Source organism: Mesocricetus auratus, unplaced genomic scaffold (genome assembly GCF_017639785.1).
Source record: "Mesocricetus auratus isolate SY011 unplaced genomic scaffold, BCM_Maur_2.0 Super-Scaffold_100037, whole genome shotgun sequence".
Lineage (NCBI taxonomy): Eukaryota > Metazoa > Chordata > Mammalia > Rodentia > Cricetidae > Mesocricetus > Mesocricetus auratus.
In genome coordinates this window covers 10141831-10164425 of record NW_024429215.1, presented here as the reverse complement: position 1 = coordinate 10164425, position 22595 = coordinate 10141831, and the positions used below count along the sequence as shown (strand labels likewise).

The 22595-nt window shown below is 41.2% G+C and overlaps 1 protein-coding gene across 1 annotated transcript; it reads right to left on the bottom strand.

The window, feature by feature from the left end:
• Positions 1–2338: 2338 nt before the first annotated feature.
• On the bottom strand, positions 2339–4403 carry LOC101839429 (olfactory receptor 5-like). Its single transcript, XM_040734024.1, has 2 exons — positions 4383–4403; positions 2339–3277 (listed from the first exon to the last, which is right to left on the bottom strand). Exons 1-2 carry the CDS (start codon positions 4401–4403, stop codon positions 2339–2341), a joined length of 960 nt encoding a protein of 319 aa, XP_040589958.1.
• Positions 4404–22595: the final 18192 nt, after the last annotated feature.

Sequence of the window (22595 nt, the reverse complement as noted above, 5' to 3'; positions counted from 1 at the left end):
TTGTTAAAAGTTTAAGGCAATAATTTCTAAAACCTATTCTAGTTCTTCCATAGAAATTACATTCTTAAATTTGTTTTGAGAGAGTCTCATGTAGCCTAGGCTACTTCTGAATTCACTGTGTAGTCGAAGATCCTTTGGCCTCTCAGACTCTGGGATTACAGGAATGCACCCCACCCCCCATTTTTGTAAGGCTGAGGTTCAAATCCAGACCTTGGGCTTGCCAGGCAGGTGCTCAGCCAACTGAGTTATATAAGCATACTGAATGAATCTGGGTTTATTTTTTCTGACTTATTTATTTTTATTTCTTACAGATGACCTGAATTCAGTTCCCAACATCCACATTAGGTAGCTCATAACCACTTGTAACTCGAGCTCCAGGAGAGTCTGGTACCATGACACCATAGTCTGGCCTCCGAGAGCACCTGCACGTGTGTGTGTGTGTGAATGCACAATAAATAAATAAATAAAAATAAATATTTTTTTAAATGCAAAGTGTTAACATGGTATATCTAATAGTCTAAATTATTTTCTTTGCAAATCTTTCAGTTATGTTCTCAGTCAGCATTCATACACACACATATATAATGCATAGTGTCAAAATTTCCACAAAAATTGTATCAGTTTTGGTTATTACCTTGTTGTTATTATTCAGGTTTACAAGCAAAAATTCATGCTGTCCTTAATTGTTCTTGGTTTCTTAAAATCCCTATGAAAATGCCTATTAGATGTATACCATCTTTGTTTAAAGGTTTCCTATTCAAATATTTTTAAATTATGCTTTTACTCTAAAATTCAAATTTCAAGTTACAAACTTCTCACATGTTTTATCAATATGTTGAACTACAATTAATCCTTTTTTATATCACATTCAGCTGTGTGGAGTTAGCATAAAATAGCCAGCCATTGTCTCATTGGTGGGTGTTACCATTCATTCTGGTTCCATACACTTGGCGCAATGTTACAGTCAGCATCTTTTGTCATTTTCTGTGCTTCTAGGGCTTCAATTGTCTTATGAAATACTCACATAAGCGAGGACAACTGGGTCAAAGTTTGCAACCAGTTTTCAACATTTTATACTGGCGAGTTGGCTATTGTCCAAGAAAGCTTAAACAATTTGGTATATCACCAGGAATGCATACGCATATGTTCATCTTTTTTAAAAAAACCTAACGAGGTCAGGATGTGAGAATCAGCTTAATGACATAGTGGTGATTTTCTATTTAACGTTTTCTGCGAGGGCCAAGGAGGTCTTTAGATCCAGTGAACACTTGTTGTTTTACCTATTGATTCTATGTTTATAACACCTATTGATTCTATGTTTATAAGTGCCACCACCCACCTTAATATATGTTTGAAAGGGGTTCTTGTGGACAGGTATTAAAAATCAGGATAAGGTGGTGGTTTTGTTTATGGCGTTTTCATATACACCTTGTCCTTTTTCACGACTCCCATTGTTCTCGCTGGTACCCTTCATCCTCACGGGAGCCCACGTTATGCACACGCATGCAGAAGACATACGTGTGAGAGACTTAGAATGTGTACATAAATTTGGGATATGTATCTTAAGTAACTTAAAAGTATGTTTTGGCTCACGGTTTTAGTCCCAGCACTCAGGAGGCAGAGGCAGGTGGATCTCTGTGAGTTCTAGGCCAGCCTGGTCTACAGAGTGAGTTCCAGGACAACCAGGACCGTTTCAAAGAGAAACCCTGTCTTGAAAAAAAAACAGGATATTTTAAAAGTAAGGTATTAAACATTTTGTCAAATAGTTTGTCAGTTAACTCAAAAAGTTAGGCACTCAGTTAACTTATGGCCAGCTCAGCAATTCTATATCTGGGTATAAGAACAAGAGAATAGGAAACATAATCTCTTTCTCTCCTATCTGTCTGTCTGTCTGTCTCTCTCTCTCTCCCTCTCTCCCTCTCCCTCCCTCCCTCCTCTCTCTCTCTCTCTCTCTCTCTCTCTCTCTCTCTCTCTCTCTCTCTCTCTCCCTCTCCTTTCCCTATGAACTGTGAAAAGGAGTCATCTGTAAAAGGTGGCAATTGTATAATTCCCTGTCTATAAAATATAAAAAATAGGGAAATCTATGCAAATATAAAGTAGATTGGTGATTTTTTAGTAGTCAAGATACCACAGAAAATGACTTCCAATATATACAGGAACTTTTCCAGAAGTGATGAAATTATACATTGATGATGGTTGTACTACTTTGTGAAAACATTCAAGCAGAGTTGCATATTTTTAAAAGGTGAAGTTATGGCCTGTGAATCGTATCTTAACACAAAAGTGGGATATATGTAAATTGATGTCTCACCTCATGGTCTTAAGTACCTTGTCAACCTCAGGACCAGTGCATAGTTCTACGGAAAGCTGATTGCACCTCCCTGTTCCTCAGACAGTAGATGATGGGGTTACACATGGGGGTAACCACAGTGTAGATGACAGACAGCACCTTATTGAGGTCCATTGCTTCTATGCGGCTGGGGCGGGCATAGATGAAGAGAGCAGCTGAGTAAAAGATGCCCACCACTACCAAGTGGGAGGCACAGGTAGAGAAGGCTTTGTGCCGGGCAGCAGCTGATGGCATACCCAGAACTGTCCTACCAATGGCCACATAGGAGGCCATGGCCACAAGGAGGGAGCCCCAGAGGATGACAATGGCTGAGATGAAGTCAACCAGCTCTGTGAGGGCCACATGGGTGCAGGACAAGTTGAGCAGAGGGGAGACATCACAGAAGAAGTGGTTGAGGACATTGGGACCACAGTAGGACAGGCTTGCAATGCATGCTGTTTTAATCACTGAGACCAGCAAGCCACCAAGCCATGAAGACAAGGCTAAGCCCAGGCAGACCTGGGGCCTCATGAGCAGTGGGTAGTGTAGTGGGCGGCAGATGGCCACATAGCGGTCATAGGCCATGGAGGCCAGGAGGGTGCACTCTGTGCAGATGAGAGAGATGAAGGAGAAGAGTTGCATCATGCAACCTGTGAATGGAACATGGCAGGGTCCTGTCCACAGCCCCATGAGCAGGGTGGGCATGGTGACTGACACATAGCACATCTCCAGGCAGCTGAGGTTGCCCAGGAAGAAGTACATGGGCTTGTGGAGCTCGCTGTGGCTGCAGATGAGGTAGATGATGAGTGTGTTCTCCAGGAGCGTCAGTAGGTAGAGAGTCAGGAAGACGACAAACAGGGCGTCCCTTATCCCCAGCCTTGTGGACAAGCCCAGTAGGACAAACTCTTGGACTCTGGTCATGTTGCCCAATTCAAGTGACTTCTCCATCTAAAAACAAAATACATCTACAATTTTTTTCTAAACCTCTTTCCCGCTATATCTTATCCCACCCTAGACCCACGCCATTATCACAACTGCATAAATCACTTTTTAAAAACTGTTACTGTGTTTATGCATTTTGGAGAGTATCTGGGGTATGGGTGTGAGGGTCCTAAGACTCTTTGTTGTAGGTGCCAGGGATCAAACTCAGTTCATCTATCTTGACTACAAACACCTTAACCCACTGAACCCTGTCACCAGTCCTGACATGACTTCTTATTCTATCTTTCTACTTCAAATTTGACCTATAAAATTATTTATGTATCATCCGGTGGTGTCGTTCTAAAACATACCTGATATAAGATAGTCCTTTCTCCTTAAAACGCCCATATATTCTCACTATCCTCATAATAGATATCTCCACAATACAATTTCTTCTTCTTCTTCTTCTTCTTCTTCTTCTTCTTCTTCTTCTTCTTCTTCTTCTTCTTCTTCTTCTTCTTCTTCTCCTTCTTCCATGAGATATTGTCTCAGGTAGCACAGCCTGACCTTGAACTCGTTATGTAGCTAACAGTGGTCTTGAACTCATGATCATCCTTGCTCCATCTCCTGAGGGCCAGGATTACTGACATATGAACCACACCCAATTTATCATAGGGCTGTATTTTAGCCTCTAGCACTCCAATACCAAATGATTTTGGATTTAAGTCCTTTCCACATCCACGGAGACCTTCCCCTCCCATGTCTTCAAGTGTCCAGCTCCTTCTAGCCTTAGGAAATTCACGCATCCTGTTCTTTTTGCCTGGAAAACACTTCACATTCTTACATCTCATTTTAAAGTGTTGTCTCCAGATAGGCCTCTCAAAAGTCTCATATCAAATCCCGTGTCATTATTTCTTATTCCTTTCATTAATTCTTCCTTGTGAAGTGATTGCTATTAGTTTGAATTACTGGGAGGATTCTGGAGAGATGGCTCAGGGATTAAGGGCACTGGCTGTTATTGTAAAGGACCTGAATTTGTTTCCTAGAGCCCAATGATGACGCACAATCACCCACAACTCCAGTTCCTAGCTATCTAATGCCTCTTACTGACTTCCAAAAATATCAGGCATGCTCTTGGTGCACATGGGTACATACAGGCAAAAACATACATAAAATAAAATGAGCATATCTAAGGGAGAAATTAAATTCCTGGTATTCTTTTCATTGATCTTTTTCCTTCTAACTAGTTTGTAAGCCTCCTAAGGGCAAGATTGCATTGATTGATGTGAGTCTTACTGAGAATTCTGTCCTCCACACTCAGTCAAGGACCCTCATATAGTGTGCAGCACATACTCTCACATAATGCATGATGGATCACAAGTAGCTTTCTAAGCATCAATGACTCCCTCCAGAGGCTTCACAATAAATGGATTCAAGATCACTTGGACTCAGGCTCAATTTGTAATGGTCGTTGAATTATCTGTGCTTGATTTTTGAGTTTACCTTAGATGGCATGTTACTCTGTGGTCTTAAGACCACACTTAAGACACTTAAGGATGTCTTAAGAACTCACTATGTAACCCAGGATGACCTTTAACTCACAGCGAGCTTCCCACATCCTGGGAGTACAGACATGAGCCACCGTGCACTGACGGTTACTGAGTTAGAAGAGACAAAATGTGGCACAGTTGGAAAACTGCCCTTGAATCAAAAATTGTTCTTTGTGTGATGATTATAATTCCCAGCATGCTGTGCCTTTATTCAAGCATCAGGTTTCCCTCTGTAGAACTAAAAATATAAACGATATTGACTTCCATGAGCTGTGGCAGAGATGGCATAAGAAAACAAAATTTTATAGAAATAAGTTAGTAGTAATTTTATTCTATTTTACCAACCCCTTTTTAAGTGTTCATTAACATCATTGTGGAGGTTGGTCATTTCCCTGGACACCCTGAGGAACAGCATAGTTCTCATCTACCTGGACCTTGACCTTTGACTATCTGCTGATTTGAAATCAATAGTAGCATTAACACCATCTGTTATAGAACCAGCTATGGTAATATTCTAGAGAAGTTGTTCTTGTTCACAACTGCATTGAATGGTTATGTCAAATTTTATTTTATTTTCCAGGGGTCACTGTGATAGATGTTTTCCAGTCACTATCCCACTGATAACACCACAGAGCCACATTCCAGTTTTAAAACTGCTTTGGAATTGTGTATTGCATAATACAAACATTTGAGAGTAGCCTCATCCTCTAAGCATGCCTCCAGCATCAACACTGTGAAATAACCTCCAAGAAGTCACAGTGAGAATAGAGAAATAAGCAAAACCTAACCCCAGACAAGAGCTTACTATTTTCTTCTTCATTGTTGGCTAAAGCTGGATGACTTACTGTAATCCATCTGACACTTCATAGATTTTGAAACAAGAGTGATTATCTTCCTTGAGAATTTACACCTCCACCATCAAGTAAGGGTCTAGTAGACCTGGACTTCAACATTAGATGTTAACAGCAGTGATTTTAGAACTTATACACCCCACTAGAGCTCCATTTCCTCCTAGACAAATTATGAGTTATCGTAGTATTGTCTTAATAAGATTCACACATGACAACTTTTTGAAACATGGCAAACAATAAATACTACCTACTATGATTAAGCCATACGCATCCGAGTATAGATCTCATTTTTATGGAAAGTACAATGCTTTCTGAATCCAGGTTGCAAAGCAATTTGAGAGTGGGATGTAACTGCATACACTTTGCAGACAAAGGAATCAAGCCCAGAGTGGGGATGAATCCTGACTGAGAACACTCAGATGGCAAGCAGCAAATCCAGCAGCGAAGCCAGGCTCTACCTGGCTCTGAAGCTAACGACCATTGCTTGCCTGTACACACTGGGAAGTGGGAGTGCAAAGCTCTCTTTCTCCTGGCCTTTGAACTCGATTCTGGGGCTGTACAGAAGGCAACCATGGATGGAAAAGTTAAGCTCAACAGGTAAAAACATTTTCCACATCACTTGACAGCTTGCGTAAGATCCCCGGGACCCACATGATGAAAGGAGAGAACTGACCTCCTGCAAGTTGACCTCTGACCTTCACACATGTGCCGGGGCATATGTACCCCCACATATATGTACAGACAAGTCAATAAATTCATCAATAAGTAACTAGAAAGAAAAGAACAGAAAAACACCAGTAAACGTATGGGCAAACTAAAAAGAAACTGCATAACCCACACAAAAATATGTCACCACACTTTGACCAGAGTCCCTCAGCTAGTTGAAACTGCAAGTCCCATTTTCACCTCTCAATCCACATATTCTATTTCACTCATCCTCAAGAGAAACCATGGTATGGTAAAAAGAATTTGGGGTTCAGAATTATGTGACCCAGGACTAAAATTCAAGATCCTAAACTAGTCAGCTGTACCAAAGCCAGCCCGGTTTTTGTCAATGTAGGCTTGACGGCATCCATCCTTAAAATAAGGGCTATGTATATAACTACAGCATAGTGATGCAGTGAGAAATCATGAATACAAAACAAGAGAATTTGACAGGGCAGCTGACACAGTACCTGACTCTAAAGTAGCACTTCTCTCCTGGTTCCTTCTCAGCAATGTGAGGCCTCCAGTTCACTTACCTGAGAAGCTTGAGTAAAGTGCTCTCCTACTAGGGTCTCTGATCAGTGATGAGATGGTCTTCAGTGTCTACTCAGACGTAGATTCCTCAGCAATGAAGTCAAAGGATCCAGCATTCAGTGGTCCAGGGCATTCCTTGGATAACTTGTGAGCACTGTCCTTGGTTCTGAACCGTGAGTACTAGCCTGTCTTCATCCATTCACACAGTGTGTATCTGAGCTTGCTGTCTGGACAATTCCAAGTCGCTTCTATACTCATGGGCAGGACACACACAGAGGCTAGTTTAAGCCATGGCTGGGGATCTCTGAGACTGCCCTAAATCTCTGTGGAATTTAACAACAGATGGAAGAGAATTGTTTTTTATTTCTAAATTAGAAAAGCTGTTAGGCTTGAGGAAGAGGGCAAAGGCATGCTTAGTCTGGAGAGTTTTTCCATCATGTTGACAAGGAAACAGTCATCTTCTTCTGCATGATGAAAGATTCTATGTGTGCCAGGAATATGGGAATAAGTCTGACATTTGCCCCAGCCCCCAAGTTCCCTGGTAACTGTTGATATGAAAATGGAACCAGAAAATGAGGGTGGCATAGAGGAAGACAGGCATCATTAATGCTTCCCACAGAGACATGAACAAATATCTATTCACCCCAGATATGTCATCAATTACAGATCAATGTAATGACTCAACTACAGTCCAACCTGGAAAACCAATGACTTTGTTCAGTTTACTTAGAGAAGTGGGTGAGGGTCTACTTACAGGGGTGAAGGTGGCCCCCCAAAAGCTCCATCACCACAATCTTCTACCCCATGATAGATAATGACCTCCTAGAAGCTGCATCATGGAGTCTCAGCTGAAGTTAGCCTTCCACTTCCTGTATACTCCAGCATCACCCAAGCTGATCCGAAGCTGGGGGAGAGCAAGAAGGAACTCTCCTTATGGGTCTTCTGACACACATACTCCACTTCAAGGAGGGAGTATTAGCATTTCCTTTACCATCACTGTGGACCCACCTGCTGCTAATTCAATATGCTCAATTAGGTTCCAAGGTGGTCTCCACTTAAATATGATCATGTTATATTCTAGAGAAAACTGGTTCAAAAATCGAATGTCCAGGAGACTTCTAAGGCTGGCTTCATCCACCACAAGCCAGGAAACATTCACTTGAATGGATATATATTATATCACAGGTACAAGTATTAAATACATGCTCTCAGTGGCTAGAGGCTAAGAATGTTTACAGTTCTTGCAGAGAATCAAAGCTCATTTCCAAGCACCCACATTACTAAGCCCACAAATGCTGGTAACACCAGTTCTGAGAGATTTAATACTATCTACTGCCCTTTGCATCACCTGCATATGACCTGCACTCCTGAACACACACACACACACACACACACACACACACACACACACACACACACACACACACACTGGGAGGGGGAGCACCCAGGAAGAAACAACTCAAAGGTTTCAGGAAGTTCCTGAAACTGGACAAATACACTAGGCTGCCCTGCTCAAGCATACACAAGCAGTAAGGACATATTAGAGACACGCTGTGCCAATCTGATCTGCACAGAACAGTGATTCTCAACCTGTGGGTTAAGACCTCCTTGGGTTGAACAGCCCCTCACAGAGGTCACTAAAGACCATTGGAAATATAAGGTATTTACATGATAGTTTATCAAAGTAGCAAAATTACAGTTACAAAATAGCAACACAAATAATTTAATGATGGGGGTCACTACAACATGAGAAACTTATTAAAGGGTCACAGCATTAGGAAGGTTGAGAACTGGTGGATGCTCATATCAGACTGAAGCGCCTCAGAGACACACTTATTTGTCAAGTTGTCTGCAAAGTTATAGAGTGAGTTCCAGAATCCCTGGCCTCATGCACCATCACCCATGCTTGGGTAGGCTTCTGTTGATGCAAGCTGTCTTTGAGTCATTTCTACCCCTGCAAGTAACCTGAGTAAAACTCACAGGTTCACCAAGTTGGTCTTTGGTGGTATCCTTACTTTGATCTGCCATTGATTCTGTCTGGAATGAGTAGATGTTACTTCTTAACACCTCCCCAGGTCTCCCTCTCTCTCTCTCTCTCTCTCTCTCTCTCTCTCTCTCTCTCTCTCTCTCTCTCTCTCTCTCTCTCTCTCTCTCTCTCTCTCTCTCTCTCTCTCTCTCTCTCTCTCTCTGCCTGTGGATCAGGATGTGGCTCTCTGCTACACTCCAGGGCCACGAGAGCCACCATGCTCCTCCTGTGTTTACCACCATAATGATACTGTACTAAACCTTTGAGGCTGTAAGCTAGCTCCCAACTAAGTGTCTTCTTTCATAGGAGCTGCCTTAGTCGTAGTGTCTCCTCACAGCAATGGAACAGTGACGGAGACACAGAATAAAGCAGCAAGACTCAATTACTTTTAATACTAAGGACACATTTATAGGAGAAATGCTTTCATAAATAGTATTCATGTAAGAAGAATTATTGGTTGTCTTGAGACAGGATCCTGTGTGGCCCAGGCTGGTTTTTAACTTCACATGTAGCTGAGAATGACCTCTGCCTCCATCTCCCAAGTCCTGGCATTAGAACCATCTACCACCAGAATATTATCCTTGTTGTCAAGAGTTTAGACCAAGTCTCCCCCAAATCCCCTCTCTGTGGTTAGTTCATTTACCTGAAGTTTGTCTTACAATGACCCATTTCTGTCTCTTATCTGTGGGATCCAACTAGATATAGAACCAAACCTACATACTTGTAATTTAAGTGCATCTAAAAGCAATGGGAACCACATAGCATTGATGAAAAGGTGAGCTAAGTCACAAAGGAATTCAAATCAAGGACCCCAAAAGATAATAATGCACCCATGTCATTTTATATTTTGTTTTGAGACAGAGTCTCCATAAGTTGCCCTGGCTGGTTTTGAACTCACTTTATAGATCAGGGAAATTTCAAAATTTGTTTTTGGTTTTTTGAGACAGAGTTTCTCTGTATGACCTTGACTGTCTTAGGAAGCCCTCTGAAGACCAGGTTAGCCTTGAACTCAGAGAGATATGCCTGCCTCTGCCCCCTTCCCCGGAGTGCTGGAATTAAAGGGGTGCACCGCCACTGCTCAGCCTGTGATTTTAACATTGAATGTATTGACAGAAGTTGAATGAAGAAAATGGGATACATTCAAGTAATGTGTAATTATTTTGCCATTAAAATAAAAAATTTAACTTTATTTAATTTTTACACATGTTACTCCCAGCTCCCTCTCCCTCCCCTCCTCCACTGCCCTCCCAAACTTCCTAATCCTCCTCTCCATCCCCCTTCTGCTCCCCAGGGAGGGTAAGACCCTCCATGGAATTTTTCAAAGTCTACCATATCATCATAGGCAGGGCATATAAGGTAGCCCTCCCCAATGTGTCCAGGCTGAGAGAGCATCCCTCCATGTGAAATGGGCTCCCAGAGTCCATTTGTATGCCAGGAATAAATACTGATCTACTATCCGGGGTCCCATAGATTGTGGAGGCCTCCTCTCTGACACCCAGGTTCAGGGGGTTTGGATCAGTCCCATGCTGGCTTCTCAGGCACCAGTCTGGGGTCCATGAGTTGCCTCTTGTTCAGGGGAGCTGTCTGTGGGTTTCACAAGCCTGGTCTTGACTCCTTGCTGGTCACTCCTCTTTGCAACTGGATTCCAGGAGTTCAGGTCAGTGTTTAGCTGTGGGTGTCTGCCTCTACTTCCATCAGCCACTGGATGGCATATAAGGTAGTCATCAATCTCATTATCGGGGAGGGCATTTAGATAGCCTCTATGCCAGTTGATATCACTCTTGTATGTAAAGGGAAGCCTTTTCCTTGAGAGAAGCCTTCCCGCCAGCCTGGTTCCAGAGCCACATCAGTCCTAAATAAACACACAGGAGGATATATTAATTATGAAACTGTTGGCCTTGCTTGTTTCTTACTGGCTAGCTCTGACTTAAGTACTTACCCCATAATTGTTAATCTAAGTATTTCTCTTACCGGAGAATAGTTCCGGGCTTCCTACCCCATGGCGTTACATCTTTACTCTCTGTGTTTCTCCTTCCCAGAGTCCTCCTGGACTCCTAGTCCCACCTATCTATATTCCTATTGGCCCAACAATGCTTTATTGACATAATCACAGGACTTCCCACATCACTTGTAGATCTCTGAAAATCTCAATAGTGTCAGATCTCTCCTTGAACCTATAATGGCTCCCTCTATTATGGTATCTCTCATCCTGATCTCCTCTATTCTTACCCTGACTCAACCTTCCTACACATGGATGTCCTACTCTCCCTCCTCTTCTCCTCCCCTCTTTCTCCCATCTCCCTCTCCCTCTCCCCTTCACTTCCCTCGACCATGCTCCCAATCCTCTCAGGAGATCCCATGCCCTTCCCATTCTCTGGGTTACCATGCATATCTCTCTTAAGGTCCTCCCTGTATCCCAGAGTGTCTGGCAGTGGAATTGTAGGCTGTCAATTATCTGCTCCATGTCTAAAATTCATATATGAGTGAGTACATGTCATGGTTTTCTTTTTGTGACTGGGTTACCTCACTCAGGATGGTTTCTTCTAGTGCTGTCCATTTGCCTGCGAAATTCAAGATTCCATTTTTTCCACTGAGTAGAACTCCATTGTGTAAATGTACCACATTTTCTCTATCCATTCATCAGTTGAGGGGCATCTAGATTGATTCCAGGTTCTGGTTATTACAAATAATGCTGCTATGAACATAGTTGCACAGATGTCCTGATTGTAAGAATGTACATCTTTGGGTATACGCCTAAGAGTGGAATTGTTGGATCTTGTGGTAGACTGATTTCCATTTTCCTGAGGAATCTCCATACCAAACTCCAAAGTGGCTGTACAAGTTGGCACTCACACCAGCAGTGGAGGAGTTTTCCCCTTTCTCCACATCCTCTCCAGCATAAACTGTCATTAGTGTTTTTGATTTTAGCCATTCCAACAGGAGTGAGATGGTATCTCAGAGTTGTTTTGATTTGCATTTCCCTGATGGCTAAGGATGTTGAGCATTTTCTCAAGTGTCTATCAGCCTATTTGAGACTCTCTATTGAGAATTTTCTATTTAGTTCTGTACCCCACTTTTTAATTGGGTTACTTGGTATTTTGGAAACTTACTTCTTGAGTTCTTTGTAAATTTGGAGATCAGCCCTCTGTCAGATGTAGGGTTGGTGAATGTCTTTTCCCATTCTGCGGGCTGCCTTTTGTCTTGTTGACTGTGTCCTTTGCCTTGCAGAAGATTCTCAGCTTCAGGAGGTTCCATTTATTAATTGTCGATCTCAGTGTCTGTGCCACTGGAGTTATGTTCAGGAAGCAGTCTCCTGTACCAATTTGTTCAAGGGTACCACCCACTTTATCTTCTTGAGGTTCAATGTAGCTGGATTAATGTTGAGGTCTTTGATCCATCTTAAGTTTTGTGCATGGTGATAGATATGGATCTATCTACAGTCTTCTACATGCCAGCATCCAGTTATGCCAGCAACATTTGTTGAAGATGCTTTCTTTTTTCCATTGTATAGTTTTAGCTTCTTTGTCAAAGATCACGTGTTCAAATGTGTATGGGTTAATATCAGGGTCTTCAATTAGATTCCATTTGTCTACCTGTCTATTTTTGTGCTAATACCAAGCTGTTTTCAGAACTATAACTCTATAATAGAGCTTGAAGTCAGGGATGGTGATGCCTCCTGAAGTTCCTTTATTGTATAGGGTTGTTTTGGCTATCCTGGGCCTTTTGTTTTTCCATATAAAGTTGATTAATGTTTTTTCCAAGTCCTTGAAGAATTATGATGGAATTTTGATAGGGATTGCATTGAATCTGTAGACTGCTTTTGGCAAGATTGCCATTTTTATTATGTTGACCCTACCAATCCAAGAGCATGGAAGATCTTTCCATTTTCCGGTATCCTCTTTGATTTCTTTCTTTAAAGACACAAAGTTCTTGATATACAGGTCTTTCACTTCCTTGGTTAACATTATCCCCAGATATTTGATGCTGTTTTTGGCTATTGTAAAGGGTGATGTTTCTCTGATTTCTTTCTCAGTCACTTCATCATCTGTATATATGGCCACTGATTTTTTTGAGTTTACCTTGTATCCTGCCACATTGCTGAAGGTGTTTATAAGCTCTAAGAGTTCCCTTGCAGAGTTTTTTGGGTCACTTATGTAAACAATCATATCATCTGCAAATAGTGAAAGTTTGACTTCTTCTTTTCCTATTTGTATCCCCTTTATCTCCTTTTGTTGTCTTATTGCTGTAGCTAGAACTTCAAGTACAATATTGAAGAGATATGGAGAGAGTGGACAGCCTTGTCTTGTTCCTGATTTTAGAGGAATTGCATTGAGTTTCTCTCCATTTAGTTTGATGTTGGCTGTTGGTTTACTGTATATTGCTTCTTATTATATTCAGGTATGTTCCTGTTATCCCTGATCTCTCTAGGACCTTTATCATAAAGGGGTGCTGGATTTTGTCAAAGGCTTTTTCAGCATCTAGTGAGATGATCATGTGGTTTTTCTTTCGCAGTTTGTTTATATGGTGGATTACATTGATAGATTTTCTAATGTTGAACCATCCCTGCATTCCTGGGATGAAGCCTACTTGATCATGGTGGGTGATTTTTCTGATGTATTCTTGAATCTGGTTTGCGAGTATTTTATTGAGTATTTTTGCATCGATGTTCATGAGGGAAATTGGTCTATAGTTCTCTTTCTTAGTTGTGTCTTTGTGTGGCTTGGGTATCAAGGTAATTGTAGCCTCGTAAAAAGAGTTTGGCAGTGAGCCTCCTGCTTCTATTGTATGGAATACTTTGAGGAGTATTGGAATTAGCTCTTCTTTGAATTTCTGGTAGAATTCTGCACTGAAGCCATCTGGGCCTGGGCTTTTTTTGGTTGGGAGACTTTTGATGACTGCTTCTATTTCATTAGGGGTTATAGGTCAGTTTAGATTGTTTATCTCCTCTTGATTTAGTTTTGGCAAGTGATATCTATCCAGGAAATTGTCCATTTCCTTTATATTTTCAAATTTTGTGGAGTACAGATTTTCAAAGTATGCCCTGATGATTCTCTGGATTTCCTCAGAGTCCGTTGTTATGTCCCCTTTTTCATTCCTGATTTTGTTAATCAGCATGCTCTCTCTCTGTCTTTTGGTTAGTTTAGACAGAGGTTTGTCTATTTTGTTGATTTTCTCAAAGAACCAACAATTTGTTTCATTGATTCTTCTCAGTGTTTTCCTGGTTTCTACTTGATTGATTTCCTCCCTCAATTTGATTATGTCCTGGCATCTGCTCCTCCTGGATGAGTTTGCTTCTTTTTGTTCTAGAACATTCAGCTGTGCTATAGATATCTGTTAAACCCAGTTGGGTCATAACTTCTATTAGTTCTTTTGTTTCTTTGTTAAGTTTCTGTCTGGAGGTCCTGTCTAGCGGTGAGAGCGGAGTGTTGAAGTCTCCTACTATTAGTGTGTGAGATTTTACGTGCATTTTGAGCTTCAGTAGTGTTTCTTTCACGAATGTAGGTGCCTTTGTATTTGGGGCATAGATGTTTAAAATTGAGACTTCATCTTGATGTATTTTTCCTTTGATGAATATGAAGTGTCCTTCTTCATCTCTTTTGATTGATTTTAATTTGAAGTCTAGTTTGTTAGATACTAGGATTGCTACACCCGCTTGTTTCTTGGGACCGGTTGATTAGAAGATCTTTTCCCAACCCTTTACTCTAAGATAACGTCTGTCTTTGATGTTGAGATGTATATCTTGTATGCAGCAGAAGGAAGGGTTCCGTCTTCGTATCCATTCTGCTAGTCTGTGTCTTTTTATAGGCAAGTTGAGGCCGTTGACATTGAGGGATATTAATGACCATTGATTAATGATTCTTGTTTGTGCTTGATTTATTGTTAGTGAAGTTATTTTGTGTAGTTTCTCCTCCCTTTTTCTTTTGGTGTTTTGTAGAGTGGAATTATATCTTGCCTGTGTCTTTGTGAATGTAGTTGTCTTCCTTGGATCTAGGTTTTCCTTCTAGCACTTTCTGTAGAGCTGGATTCACGGATACGTATTGTTTAAATCTGGCTTTGTCCTGGAATATTTTGTTTTCCCCATCTATGGTAATTGAGAGCTTTGCTGGATATAGTAGTCTGGGCTGGCATCCTTGTTCCCTTAGCGTTTGTAGGACATCTGCCCATGATCTTCTGTCTTTCATGGTTTCGATTGAGAAGTCAGGTGTAATTTGGATAGGTCTGCCTTTGTATGTTACTTGGCCTTTTTCTTTAGCTGCTCTCAATATTTTTTCTTTACTCTGTAGGTTTGATGTTTTGATTATTATATGGCAAGGTGACTTCTTTTTCTGGTCCAGCCTATTTGGTGTTCTGTAAGATTCTTGTATTTTCATAGGCATATCTTTCTTTAGGTTAGGGAAGTTTTCTTCTATGATTTTGTTGAATATGTTTTCTGTACCTTTGAGTTGTATTTCTTCACCTTCTTCTATACCTATTATTCTCAGGTTTGGCTTCTTCACGGTGTCCCATATTTCCTGGATATTTTGTGTTAAGTATTTGTTGGTTTTGAGATTTTCTTTGGTTGATGACTCTATATCCTCTAATGAGTCTTCAACACCTGAGATTCTCTCTTCTATCTCTTGTATTCTATTGGTGATACTTGCATCTGTAGTTCCTGATCGTTTACCCAGCTTTTCTATTTCCAGCATCCCTTCATTCTGTGTTTTCTTTATCGTTTCTATTTCAGCTTTCAATCCTTCAACTGTTTGAGTTGTTTCCTTAATTTTTTTGGTTGTTTTTTCTTGGTGCTCTTTAGATTCTTTGAGAGATTTGTTTATTTCTTGAATTTTTCCCCCATTTAATAGATTTTTTGTTTGTGTTTTCTTCAATTTCTTTAATGGATTTCCTCGTTTCTTCTTTGAGGGTCTCCATCATCTTCATGAAATAATTTTTAAGGTCTGTCTCCTCTCCTTCATCTATGTAGTCCTTTTCGGGTCTTGCTGGTGTTGGATCCCTAGATTCTGGTGGGGTCATGTTGGTCTTTCTATTGCTGAGTGAGCTCTTATTCTGTCTTCTTCCCATCTCTTCTTCCAGTGGATGCTGGTGGGGTCTTTCTATCTCCACTGGTCTCCTTCCTTCCTGAAGCTGAAGCTGGACTCGCTGGGGTTTGGGGCTTGGTAGAGCTGATGTCTTTCCTGTGTGGGCGGGTCTTCTGAAGCTGGATTCGCTGGGGTTTGGGGCTTGGGGCTTAGAAGAGCTGATGTTTTTCCTGAAGCTGGACTTGCTGTGGTTTGGGGCTTGGAAGAGCTGATGACTTTCCTGTGTGGGCGGGTCTTCTGGATGCCAGGAGTGGCCCCGAGGATCAAGGGGATGGGTGTAGGGTGGGATCCCAGCCGGAGACCCAATCTCTCCTGAAGCTGGGTTCGCTGGGGTTTGGGGCTGGGAAGAGCTGATGTCTTTCCTGTGTGGGCAGGTCTTCTGGATGCCAGGAGTGGCCGGGAAGATCAAGGGATGGGAGTGGGGGGGATCCCAGCCGGAGACCCAATCTCACCTGAAGCTAGGCTCGCTGGAGTTTGGGGCTGGGAAGAGCTCTACATGGATTTTTGTATGTTGAACCCTCCCTGCTTCCCTGGGATGAAGCCTACTTGATCTTGGTTTATTATTTATTTGATGTGTTCTTGGATTCATTTTGCCATTATTTTATTGAGTATTTTTGCATCAATGTTAATGAGGGAGATTGGTCTGTAGTTACCTATCTTAGCTGTGTCTTTGTGTGGTTTGGGTACTAAGGTAATTGTAGCTTCGTAAAAAGAGTTTGGCGGGCTGGAGAGATGGCTCAGAGGTTGAGAGCACTGACTGTTCTTCCAGAGGTCCTGAGTTCAATTCCCAGCAACCACATGGTGGCTCACAACCATCTGTAATGAGATCTGGTGCCCTCTGCTGGCATGCAGGCAGAAGACTGTATACACAATACATAAATAAATAAAAAAAATAAAAAATAAAAAAAAGAGTTTGGCAGTGATCCTTCTGCTTATATGGTGTGGAACAATTTGAAGATTATTGGAATTAGCTCTTCCTTGAATTTCTGGTAGAATTCTGCACTGAAACTATCTGGCCCTGGACTTTATTTGGTTGGAAGACTTTTTTACGGCTGCTTCTATTTCTTTAGGGGGTTATAGTTCTATTTAAATTGTTTATTTGTTCTTGATTTAGTTTTGGTAAGTGAAATCTATCCAAAAATTCATCCATTTCCTTTAAATTTTTCATTTTTGTGGAGTACAGGTTTTCAAAGTATGACCTCATGAATCTCTGGATTTCCCCAGTGTCTGTTGTTATGTCCTCCTTCTCATTTCTGATTTTGTTAATTATTATGGTCTCTCTGTGTCTTTTGGTTAGGCTGGATAAAAGTTTGTCTATCTTGTTGATTTTCTCAAAGAACCAACTCTTTGTTTCATTGATTCTTTGTATTGTTTTCTTTGTTTCTACTTTATTGATTTCAGCACTCAATTTGATTATTTCCTGGTGTCTACCCATCCTGGGTGAGTTTGCTTCTTTTTGTTCTAGAGCTTTCAGCTGTGCTGTTAATTCTCTAGTGTGACTGTTCTCCAGTTTCTTCATGTGGGCACTTAGTACTATGAAATTTCCTCTCAGCACTGCTTTCAGAGTGTCCCATAGGTTTGGATATGTAGTGCCTTCATTTTTCATTGAATTCTAGGAAGTCTTTGATTTCTTTCTTTATTTCTTCATTTATCCAGGAGTGATCCATTGAGCATTGTTCAATTTGAATGAGTTAATGGGGTTTCTGCAATTTGTGTTGATGTTGAATTCTAACTTTAAGCCATAGTGTTCTGATAAGATACAGGGGTTATTCCAATTTTTTTGTATCTGTTGAAGTTTGTTTTATTGCCAAGTATGTGGTCGATTTTAGAGAAGGTTCCATGTGGAGCTGAGAAGAAGGTATATTCTTTTGTGTTTGGATGGAATGTTCTATAGATGCCTGTTAAACCCAATTGGGTCATAACTTCTGTTAGTTCCTTTGTTTCTTTCTTAAGTTTCAGTCTGGTGAACCTGTCCAGTGGTGAGAGTGGGGTGTTGGATTCTCCCACTATAAGTGTGTGGGGTTTAATATGTGATTGGAGTTTTAGTAATGTTTCTTTTATGAATGTGGGTGCCTTTGTATTTGGGGCATAGATGTGTAGAATTGAGACTTCATCCTGATGGATTTTTCCTGTGATGAATATGAAATATCCTTCTTCATCTCTTTTGATTAGTTTTAGTTTGAATTCTATTTCGTTAGATATTAGGATAGCTACACCTGCTTTCTTCTTACGTCCATTTGATTGGAAAATCTTTTCTCAACCCTTATGTCTGAGGTAACATCTGTCTTTGAAATTCAAGTGTTTCTTGTATGCAGCAGAAGGATGGATTCTGTCTTGGTATCCATTTTGTGTCATTTTATAGGTGAGTTAACACCGTTGATATTCAGGGCTATTAATGACCATTGATTGTTGATTTTGTTTTGGATTCATTTTTAGTGGTGGTATTATGTGTGTGTTTCCTCTATTTCTAGCTTCTGGTAAAGTATGATTATCTATTGCCCATGTTATTTTGAGTGTAATTAACTTCCTTTGGTTGGAGTTTTCCTTCTAGAACTTTCTGTAGGGCTGGATATATAGATATGTATTGTGTAAATCTGGTTTTGTCATGGAATATCTTGTTCTCTCCATTTACAGTGATTGAGAGTTTTGTTTGGAATAATAGTCTGGGCTGGAGTCTGTTCTCTTTGTGTTTGTAGAACATCCAGGACCTTCTGGCTTTCAGAGTTTCCATGGATAAGTCAGGTGTAATTCTGATAGGTTTGCCTTTATATGTTACTTGGCCATTTTTCCTTTGCTGCTATTAATGGTCTTTCTTTACTCTGCATGTTTGGTGTTTTGATTATTATGTGTCAAGGGAACTTTTTTTGGTCCAGTCTACTTGGGGTTCAATAAGCTTCTTGTACTTTCATAGGCATCTCCTTCTTCAGAATGGGACACTTTTCTTCTATGATTTTGTTGAATATGTTTTTTGTACCATTGAGCTGGGCTTCTTTGCCTTCTTCTACTATTCTTAGGTTTGGTCTTTTTACAGTGTCCCATATTTCCTAGATATTTTGTGTTAAGGATTTGTTGGATTTAAGATTTTCTTTTGTCTATGAATCTATTTCCTCTAGTTTATCTTCAGTGCCTGAGATTCTGTCTCCCATCTCTTATATTCTGTTTGTTATGGTTGCATCTATAGCTCCTGATCATTTATTCAGTTTTCCTATTTCCAGCATTCTCTCAGTTTGTGTTTTCTTTATTGTATCTATTTCAGTTTTCAGGTCTTGAACTGTTTGATTTTTTCCTTCATCTGTTTGATTGTTTTTTCTGGGCTTTCCTTGCTTTCTTTAAGAATTTGTTGATTTCGTGCATTTTGGGGTTTTTTTTCTTCCATTTCTGTAAGGGATTTTCTCATATCCTCCTTGAGGGCCTCTTTCATTTTCAGAAGGTTGTTTTTAAGGACATTCTCTTCTGTTTCATCTGCACTGGGATGGTCAGGTCTTGCTGGTGTAGAATCCTGGCACTCTGGTGGTGTCCTGTAAGTTTTTCCATTGTTGGATGTGTTCTTATACTGTCTTCTTCCCATATTTTCTTCCAGTGGGTATAGAGGTAGTCTCTCCCTCTCCTAGCTGGGTATGGATTCAAGGCTCTATCCTCTCTCTCTCTCTCCTTCTCTCTCTCTCCCCTCCCCCAGAAGGTGGAGGGTCAAGACCGGAATGGCAGCCTATGATGGCGGCTGCATTCTTCTGCCTCCAGGTCCCTCTACGAGGTTCTGTGTCAGGAGGGCAGGAAAGAAATTCTTGTATATGTTTTTACAAGGCTAGACTTTGATGACACAGTGAGCCTAATGCCTGATCACAAAACATGAACACTGCACAGTTCACCTGTATGGGTTACACAAAGGAGTCAAGTCTCTAAGCACACAAAGGAGAATTACAGTTGCTAGCACATGAAGAGGTAGAATAAAGAGTGAAAATTGGGGACAAGGTTTCTGTTTTACAGGATGAAACCATTGTAGAAACTGGAAATGTCAGTGATTCAAACAACACAAATGGGCTTATTGTTAAAACTCCAGGTGTCAAAGTGTTCTAGATCACTGACTTACCTTCTTGCCAATCTGGAAAGAGGTCTCATAACTACAAAAAAAGAATTTGATCAGTAGATGTGGAGAGCCAGCTTGCTTTTACTTTTTATTGCCAATTGACAAGACCTAGAGCCCCTTAGGAAGAGGAAACACAATAAGAAATTGTCTAGATCAGGCTGGCGTGTGGGTATGACTGTGCAAAATTGCCTAGATAGATGATTGATGTGGATGGTACCAGCCCAATGTGGGTAACACCAACCCAGACAGATGTCCTTGAGATGTATATGACAGCAAAGGGCTGGAACCAATAAACAACATCCCACCGTGGTTTCTGCCTCCAAGTTCTTTCCTGGAGTTCCCATCCTAGTTTCCTTCAGTGATAGACTGTGACCCACCAAATAAATCAATTTACCTCCTACCTTCCTGTTGGTCAGTGTGTTTTATTGCAGTATCAGAAAAGCAAGCAACATCAGACACTCATCCATCATGCCTCCTCTTGGCAAGCATTTATTAAGTGACAAGAGAGTACTAAGAATGGTACTGGATGATGAGCATAGAGCATCAGATTATGCAAGGTCAATTTACATTTACTAAGAAGTGTCACTGAAATTGCAGGGGTGGCCTGGAGTGATGGTGCATGTCTGTAATCCTAGGAGACTGAGGTAGGAGGAGGTCAGTTTGACACCAGCATGGGGCTCTGTAGTAGGACATTTTCCTAAAAATGTAACCAAGCATTGTAGTTGTCTGTAACTGGAAGCAGTTTTTGTTTTGTCCTGGTCACCAGGTCCCAAACAATCACAAGAAATTTGTATTAATTACAAAATGCTCATTCTATAGCGCAGACTTATTACTAACTAGCTCTTACAAACAAAACTAAACAATTTGTATTGAGCTGCATTTGCCACATGGCTGGTGGTTTTACCAGAGCATCTTGTTTCTCTGGCATCTGGCTGGAATCTCTTGACTCAAGCCTTCTTCCTCTGTGTCTTCTCAGTTTGGGTTTCCCACCTAGCCTTACTCTGCCTCTCTATAGGCCAAATCAGCCTTATTACTAACCAATGAGAGCAAAACAAAGCCACAGCGACAGAAGGAATGTCCCACAAGAGTTCTTTGAGTGTTGGGAAGGAGATACGATGCTGTGGAAGTTGGAGACACATCCTACTCCAAGAAGCTTGGGACGGCTCACCTGCAAGATGAACGTTCTTCAAACCTCAAGGCCTGCCCTCCAATTCCACAACATTCTAGAAATCTGCTGCCAGTTGGAGCAGTATTAGCAGATAGTCTATGTATATTCCCCTAGTCACTTATATAGCAAATATTGTATGAGGGCTACATAATATTGCTTATGATGTATTGATTGCAAAATATAAGAAGAACTAGCATTTATGTGTTCATGCAGATGGGATTTGTGGTTTTAATTTCATTTGTTCTTTGAGATTTTTGTGCATGTATACGATGTATCTTACACACATCCACCCCTCATTTCCCCACCTCCAACTCCCCCTGAGATCCCAATAATGTCTCCTTTTCTTCACCATGTTCTCTTATAAACTTATAATCTAATCAGTGTTGTCCCTAAGTGCATGGGCATAGGAACATCCATGGGCCCAGACAACATTCCAGGGGACACACTATAGGAAAGGGGCTGCCAAGGGCTGGAGAGATGGCTCAGCACTTAAGAGTACTGAACGCTCTTCCAGAGGATCTGGGTTCAATTCCTAGCACACACGTTTCAGCTCATGACTGTCTGTAACTGCAGTTCCAGGGGACCCAACACCCATGGCAAAGCACCATTGGGCCTCATGCTGGAATGTCTGACCGGCTTGGTCCTGAGTGGGTGGTCCCAGCTGCTATAACTTCATGTGTGCAACAGGTGTGTCATGTCTGGGGGACAGCACTCCACAGCACTCCTCCCCATTCTCCAGCTCTCCCATCCTCCTCCTAGAGATGTATCGTGTGTTATGATTGTTGTACCCACTCAGAGAGGACCCCAAGGCTCAAGAACCTTAATGACACCAAATCCAAGTACAAGAAGGTCACTTATTTCTGGAAAACCAACTTGCTGGGGCTCAACTCTGTCAGGAGAGCAGCAAAAGCAAGGCACTTTAAGAAAAAAAGGAGGGGAGGGGGGGTGTCCCGAGTCTGCAAGTCCTAGTTTGCAGGGCATAGTAAAAGTTATCAGAAAGAGAAGGCCTTGAGAAGAAGGGAGGAAGAGCCCTGAGACTGCAAGTCTCCGTAAGGTTCCCATAGTTACAGAGATTATTTAGCACAGTAAGTCTTTATACATAGTTATAGCATCTCAATTTTTCATACTAAGTTATCATAAACCAAAGGGCCTTGAGGAGACAATAACTGCCTTTCCTTAGGTAGAATTAATTGGCACATGTGTTCTCTGGGATTCCACCACCAGAGCACAACCTGGGAGTGTGGGCTAATTCGGTGTGAACATAATTTTACATGTGTACACACATGGTCATGAACCCTCTTGTCTTTCTCATTAGTATACACTAATTTAAAGAGACCCTTGTGGGAAGATG

Bases quoted from the DNA above. Each gene is read 5' to 3' on its own strand.
- LOC101839429 (XM_040734024.1), bottom strand. From the start codon at position 4,403: ATGTACCCATGTGCACCAAGA. The intron at 3,278-4,382 runs GCATGCCTGATA...TTTTGTTTTTAG, and splicing joins TGTACCCATGTGCACCAAGA to ATGGAGAAGTCACTTGAATT.